The 7,924-nt window shown below is 45.5% G+C and overlaps 1 protein-coding gene across 1 annotated transcript; it reads right to left on the bottom strand.

Annotated features, from left to right (window-relative positions):
* Positions 1 to 757: 757 nt before the first annotated feature.
* On the bottom strand, positions 758 to 1,922 carry LOC117891180 (alcohol dehydrogenase-like). Its single transcript, XM_034796506.1, has one exon. The coding sequence runs from the start codon at positions 1,905 to 1,907 to the stop codon at positions 852 to 854; it is 1,056 nt and encodes a 351-aa protein (XP_034652397.1). The 5' UTR covers positions 1,908 to 1,922; the 3' UTR covers positions 758 to 851.
* Between the last annotated feature and the right edge of the window lie 6,002 nt (positions 1,923 to 7,924).

Raw genomic sequence — 7,924 nt, 5'->3', positions numbered from 1 at the left:
AATATTCAAATGGCATTATCCTTAATGTCCTAGCACCAAAAGTGATCCGGGACATTTTCCCGATCCCGAGGAGGCGTGACATGTCCTTTTTCGACAGGAAACAGCAGAGCTATAGCCTTGTAGAGATTAAAAAGAAAAAACAACGTGAAAATGGCATTATCCTTAATGTCCTTGCACCCGAACTGGTCGCAAAGGATCCAGGACATTGTGCCGATCACGAGGGGGCGTGGCACATCCTCGACGGACTACAAATAAAGGAGGCAACAACAAAACAAATCTCTCCTGTTATTTTTGTCAAATTTGGACAGTCACCTCTTTGCACAGTGGCGCCCACGCGATGAAGACGGTCATTTCTGGAACTAAAATAACGTAGTTCGAGAATTGGCCGATCTGTGTTGGGACGCCACTGTGAACTTTTGAAATTGTTTCACTGAAATGGCCGAAAGCTGGAAAATTTTCAGACCAAGTACCAGGCGAACAGAGGTCGGTAGAAGGTAACTGGTTTCCATGTTTTTTCACTGTGTCACTGTTTCACAGTGTGTGTTTCTAGGGGAGGGTGGCGAGCTAAAGGAGCGTGTTGGCGTGAGTAGTGTTGTTGATATAGATGACAGATGAAGAAAAAATGTAAAATTTGACAAATAACCGCTAAGTTGCAGATGTAGTACTGAGTGCCGGGTATAAAAGTGGTGACGCGTAAGAAGCGTCTCACACGTCCCTTCTCGTTTTTGTTAATTTCTCAAATATAATTTGTATTATCAAATCAAATCAGCCTTATTTTAATTGAGTGGAAAAGCTAAGCTAAAAGCTAAAAACCCTATCCCATTGAATGGGTTATGGGGCGGGTATCCCGTTTAGATGCCCGAATCCCAGTGCTTGGTCCATTTGATGGGCTCCAGAGTTCCCAAGTCCAATTTCCAGAGGGCACCATTCTTGTTCAGCTCAATGGCCTTGACAAAGTTCTTGGCACACTGCTGAGTGGTCTGGGTGGGATGCTCCAGCAGCTTCTCCGCCACCTTGGGCTCCACATCCAGCCACGAGTTGAATTTCTGCACCAGAGTGGTCTTGGTGATGCCAGGATTCACAGTGTAGGCGGTGACTCCAGTGATGGGTGCAAGTTTCGCCAGGGAGCTGGTGAAGTTAACCACCGCCGCCTTGCTGCCAGAGTAAACGGGCACCTGGTAGATGGCATTAAAACCGGTAACGGAGCCAATGTTGCAAATGATGCCACCTGGGCCGCACTTGCGCTTGTCCCAGAAGTCCAGAATGGCTGTGGTGGTGTTGACCAGGCCAGTGTAGTTAACGGCAATAGTACGCTCGATCTGATGATCGTCCAGGATGCCCGCACCGTTGATCAGGATATCGACGGTCTTGAACTTTGAAAAGATGCACTTCAGGAGTTTGGCGGTCTCTGCGAGAGGTGCAGTCACATCATAAGGGAAGAAGGTGACGGTCACCTTGGGATTGATTGCCTTCAGTTCGGCAATGGCATCTGGATTGTCAATGCGATCCAGGATGACCAGGTTCTTCAGATCACGCTTAACCAACTCCTTGCTGGTGTCCAGGCCAATGCATCCCAGACCAGCCACGAAAACAACATTCTTGTTTGTGAGTGACATTTTGGATCTTTTCTTTTGTTTCTGGCAATCCTTCAGAGTCTTAACGCCCCGTTCCTCCCACTTGAGCTTCCTGGGATCGGATTCCTGCAGCAGCTTTTTACCATCAACCGCCAGTGTGTTGTTCCTGTTGCAAATGCCGTGAGTGGAGTCGTAACGCAGCGTATAGGCCAAGTACTTGGGAACCATTAAGGGGTCATTGATGGTCAGCACCTGCGCATCCTTGCGCGACAGACAATGGCGCAGAAGCACGCGACCGATGCGGCGAAAGCCATTGATTCCGACTCCCGACATGCTCTTCGGTTGCTCGCAATATAAACAGTGAAAATTTTAAATATTAATTTCGATTGTTTTTCAGAGAGTACTTGTTTTAGTACTTGAGACTAGTGACCAGGTACTTTATGTTGAATATTATTTTTTGGATTATGTTGAATATTAGAAAAAAAAGTTACTGAAAATTTAGAATTAAAGAAAGAGATGTTTGCCGAACGAACACCAGAAATAGAATGAGAGTATTTGTTTCGACTGAAAGGAACAACTGCCAAACAATGTCAAAGGCACAAAACAAGAGGTCCAAACGAATGACTTTAGAGTCTCGGTTCACTGACGCTGTAGCAGATCGTACCTGGAATTTATGGTTCCCAAATGGGATGTCTTACCTTTGATTGGTTATTTCCCCTCACACACACCTGAGCGGCAGACATGCATCGATGAATGTGCGAGGGGATACCCGCTACTCACGCGGTTGGGGCAAACTATCAACACAAATTTCTCACACAGTAAGGACTGCCCCACTGGCTACAGCTTGCTGGGTATGCATTTTACGCACCCGGAGTATACAATAAATCAATCGAAATTCGTCCAGCTGCCGAAGCTTCTCACAACAATTCAAATTCGACCTTTATCCTGGGAGGAGCAGGCTGCCTCCCTGCCCCATTGGGAGTCCGCTTCAAGGGTCATTACTCACCTTTGTGTGGAACGCCACTTCTTATGCCCATCCCAGGTGTCCCTCCCACACACACACACACACACAGAACAGTTTTCCCTGCATATCAGATGACGGGGACCAAAGTACACACCGAAATTTCAATTCCAGAAAACCTTCCCCACTGGACTGTCCTCCCGCCCCTCACCGTCTGTTGGCCATGACTTTGCTGGAAATGTTCTTTGAGTTGTACTTTTATTCCGTTTCGCTTTTAGTGGAGTCACCATTATCCATGCCACCTTCAGTCGCACCCCTTGCCACACATGCCGGGGAAAATGGTCTTCAATTTAGCCCTATGACAACTTAACTTTGTTGAATATTTATGATGACGCCTCGGCAGCAGGTGGGCCCGACAACATGTTGCAGTGGCAACATGCGACCGCCCGCCCACTTACCGGGAGAGCAACGAGCCGGGCTCGGCTCTCTTTTGTGGGCCCCGGAAACCAACCAGAGTTCGGGCACGCTCTCTGGCTCTCTCTCCGGGGGCGCTGTGGTGGGTTTGTGGCGTGTTGGGTTGTGTTGCAAGTGCAAAAATTGGGGCCGCTTGCTGATTACGAAATTGTTGCAGTAATCGCAGCACCCGCACAGCCCAAGTCCTGCAACAAATTAAAGGTGCCTGTCCCAGCGCTACGGGGAGTCTCATTGAGGCTATAAATGTACATATGTTTGTAGTTATGTATGTATGTACATATGTATGCGCATATGTATGTAAACATGTATTTTCTTCAAATCCAATCGAATCCAACTTAATGCGAGCATTATGACCCGGTCGCAGGGCTCCGCTTCTATCGTGGTCGCAGAAAAAGCACTTAAGGGGTCTTAGTGTGGGAGCCGCAGCCCTTCCGTGGTCGAGAGGTTGCAGGGCAGGCACAACTTTGTTGCTTTTTCTGCTTAGTGTCTCTTTTTCATTTCAGTTTCATTTTAGTAGTTGTTGCTTTCGCCTGCTTCAAATTTATGCGAAAAACTTTCAAATTTGAAACTTGGCTGCCGAGCAGTGCCGCCGCCTCTTCAGGGACATGCACAGAGAGACAGCAACGGCAACAGCAACCGGAGTGGCAAAAAATGGTTCCATTAAAATATCGTTTAAAGGAGCTTGAACCAGAGCTTAAGCTAGAGCTTATAATTTAGCTGTAAATTCAAATAATTTCTTTGCGATAATTGAAAAAATAACCCATTTTGTATTAAAAGATTATTTGCACAATTAACATGTGTTTAAAACTTTAATTAGCTTTCCATAAATGTTTTTGTGCATATTTTAGTTTAATTTAAAAAACATTTCAATCAAACTGCTGTGTTATTTTTAACAAATTCTTTTTGAAACCAAAATTAGCTGCAATAATAGTTGATGAAGTTAATCAGAAATGAAAACACAACAACAGCAAGCAAAAGCTCCCCAAACAAGCGACTGATTGAATTCATTTGTGGCCAGCAGCAGCAGCAGCAGCAGCTTTAACGGTAAAAGCATCAATGCACTGAACATGCACTCAATTTCTGTCTCTCCCGCTCTCAAACGCTCGTTCTCCTGCTCTCGCTCTCTTAACTTTCGATCTGGTTATGCTCGATTTACGTTGTCTCCGTCTGTCCGCAGTAAGTGAACGCATTTACCGTTGCTTGAAACAAGTTCATGCATGTCCGAGCGTGCTCGTTCTTGTCTTCTGGCAGCAGTCTCCCAAAAACTAATCTTAATCACAGTTTTTACAACTGCCAACAAGCATTAAGCGTAACTGTGCCGTTTTCTACATGCAACTAATACTTGGCCAACGTTAAATGTGCCTCTAGGGTCTCCTTAACATTTTGGCCCTAGCCCCAGACAAAGTCAGCAGCGCTCTATGGCAGTATTTAAGACGGGATGAACATTAAAGTGGGCCACAGGCCACACCGAACGGAACAACAAATCGTTTGCGAAATGTTGCGGAAGTGCCAATTGTTTTTGTTTTTTGCTGCTTGGGCCCAGGCGCAAACAAGCAGCGAAGGACAAACTGCCGCCATAATTTCCACAGCTGTCAGTGCGATGCGGAGCAGCTTAGCACCGCGCACCCACTTCCCCACCCAGCGATAATCGCATTGAGCTTATAAATTTTCCATAAGCTCCTGCTGAGCAACGTTACTGGGGCGGACTGGGTATGGTGTGGGCACTGGTGCAGCTATGTTGTTTGACTGCTTAGCGATTATCCTGGGGATCAATATTCAGCTATCAGCCTCCCAGCTGCAGCACCCTGCATCGTAGTGTAGTTCCTGCACGGCAGCAGCATTTCATTCGAGCAGCTCGTCGTTAGCCAAGAAACAAGGAAGGGATCTCGACTACAAATTGAATTGTCAAACACAAGTGCTGCTGAAAATTTCGGGGGTAACAAAGCAGGTCCCCGAACAAAGGAACCGAAAGCAGTGTCGAGCTGCTGCTGCTATCCATTCAGGCTGACAGCTAATTGTGCGCTCAAGTGACTAAAGGGGGCGTGCCAGGCAAGGGTTTTGTGTCCTGTTCGTACTTGTTTCTGCCAGAACTTGGAATTAAATCAAAAATCCAATGCGGCACATGCAAATCAGATTTGTTCGGTACTTTTCTTCTCTCTTTTTTACTTTTTTCTGGCATTTTTGGCAGCTCATGAAAGCACAAAAATCAATGAGCACAAATATCAATGAGAGCCACCCACAGATGACTACTTACTGTGTCTGAGTTCAGGGAATGCCATTCTATTCAATGGTTTCTGCTCGTGGATATAATTCAATTTGCATGATGGCGGATGTGGAATGGCAATTTCCTACTTTGCACAACTCTCTCTCCCCACTCTCTATCTCGCTTTTTGTGTGTTTTTGGGTTTCTGTGGCATTGAAACTTTTCGTACAACTTTGCTGGCAGCTTTGAAAATTAGTTGACGATAAATAAACTGCAACTGCGAGTATTTCAATGCACTGCATAGTAATGCGACCGGAGCTATGCCTCAGATTTGACTCAAATAAATAGAACTTTTCAGTTTGTACCAGTGTCAAGCGCTCTAAGCGCTCTCGAGTGGAACTTTCTATGAAAGGGAACTGTCGTTTCGGGGGGTGGATGTACTCCTAAATATGTATTTAATTTGTGCATAAAAGGAAACCCTCTCTGGCAGCAAATCTTTCACTGAAAAGCAAGCTCGAAAGAAGAACAGTTAAGAGAATCCCCCACGCAGCTCCCAGTACACTCCCCTTTTATGCTTGGGTTTTCATATAAATTCCAGTCCCCCGCCATCTCTCAGTTGGTCGCTGGCTTTTGACTAATTGAGCGACTGACCAGAGTGAGAAATGGCCTGAAATTGAAATTCAATGGAATAACAATTAATTGAGTGTTGGTTCGGGCAGGTGCAGTAATTACGTTGATATATGTCTGTCTACACAGGCTGTCGGAGTCGATAAATAAAACAGCATTACGTTTACGCTAGCCAGCGACAGGATGTGCCGTACTGTACTGTACTGTACGTCCTGTGCTATTCTGCTAGAACAGCGAGTCAAATGCCATGAAATTTCATTACCTTCAAGAGCAGCAAATAGCATAAAAGTTAAGCTGCAAGCTAAACCAATTACATTTGCCCCCACCCCGTCCGCGATTGCCACAGAGACAGGGAGTGGCCCCCAAACGGCACCACTACCATTCCATTAGAGAATGCCAGTGGACAAAAGCGAGGAACGAGGAATGTCAACAAACAGCAACGAAAAACAAGAAATTCCATCAGTCACAGGTGGCCGAGACCTTAGATGCCCTTGCAGATAGCACACAAATATGTTCCATGATGGATAAGACATTAAACCAACAGCTTTTATTTGCTTAACGATGGATCTTCAGACAAAACACAATTGTGGGACACAAGAACATGTATTTTCAACCACAAAATCATCCATTTTATCCGCTGTAATGCCGGTAAAGCTGTCTTCTTGCTATCCAAAATCGTAGTACCCTGTCTGCAGGAATAGAAAAAGTATGTCGAGAGCCAGCAGGAATGCGCCACGAGGAACAATAGTGAAACCGAGCAGCGTACGTGGGAGCAGGGCAGCAGCAACTGGTGCTTTGTAATATGTGCAAGAAGAGTGGGAAGGAGAGGCCACGAGAGAAACGAGAGCTACAGTGGGGGACATTAAAGAGATTTATTTATATCTGGCAACATTGTGTGCCGTGCCGAGTGTTGCCGAAGCAAATAAAGTCACGGCAACTAAGATGAGCTGGGAGCAAGGCAAGGCAGGGCAAGGGCATTGGCAATGGAGTCCACGTTCCGTACAGCAGAACAATTCCTTCACTTGTCAGCTAACAAAGTTCTCCCTCACCCCCTACAGCCACCGACACGACCCTTGCGCCCGACTGTCAAAAATTCATTTTTTATTTAAATAATATGCAAAAAGAAAAAACAACATGCAGATGGAGGGACAGTGAAAAACCGCTTGTTGTTCATTTTTTTTGGGGGTGAAAATAAAGAAAACTTTTGCGTCAAAGTTCGAGCCTCATTTTTTTATGATGATGATGAGGCCAGGCCCGACAAGTTAAATTTCTTTTCTGTCTGTCTGCCACTGCCACTGCCACTGCCAAAGTCCCTGCCCCCACGGATGTTAGGTGTCAGTCCACAGACATCCGTTGTCATTCCGACTGCGTTTTTTCGGCCAGGCCAGGCAAAAATGTACAAGTTCCAATTGAAAGGGAGGCAAATCCCATTTGAAGCCGTGGCACATTTGGTAAAATAAGTTAGGAAAACTCGAACAACACAATGAGAAGTCAAGTGGTGGGACTGCTGGCATGGAAAATGCCAATATATTAGCTCCTTCGTTGCCTCCACTTTAACATTTCGTTTACTTTTATTGAACATTTCGATAACTGCCTTGATTTATTTTTACCAACAGAAGACAAACTTAATTTAAATACGGAATACGTAAGTTTATTTCTGCACTTTTATACTCTTTATTGCCCATAAGCAAAATTTATATTCTGACATTTTCCACTTACTCGTACGGAGAGCAGAGCCCTATCATTGTCACGACCCATCATCTGCTTCAACTTTTTGCATAAATAATTGTTTATAAGCACGTGCACACGACTGTGTTGGCACACACAAACATCTCACTCCGCTTCGTCGTCATGCATCATTCCTTCCCAAAAACATGCAAAGATAGAGAGCGAAAGAGGAGAAGGAACTGGGTGGAGCATGGGGGTTGCGTGACCAAAGTCTAGGAGGTGATAAATAACTTCAAAATGCAGACATCAGTCGCCTGCACGGGACAAAGTTACAACACCGACAGTGAGGACAGCTTATGAAGTTGACCTGGGCACCTAATGGCCTGACAATTGGCCAAGTTAGCACGGCTAACGAGT

The sequence above is a fragment of the Drosophila subobscura genome, chromosome E (genome assembly GCF_008121235.1).
Source record: "Drosophila subobscura isolate 14011-0131.10 chromosome E, UCBerk_Dsub_1.0, whole genome shotgun sequence".
NCBI classification, from domain to species: Eukaryota; Metazoa; Arthropoda; class Insecta; order Diptera; family Drosophilidae; genus Drosophila; species Drosophila subobscura.
Note: the sequence above shows the minus strand (reverse complement) of the source record. Positions and strands in the feature narration are given on the sequence as shown.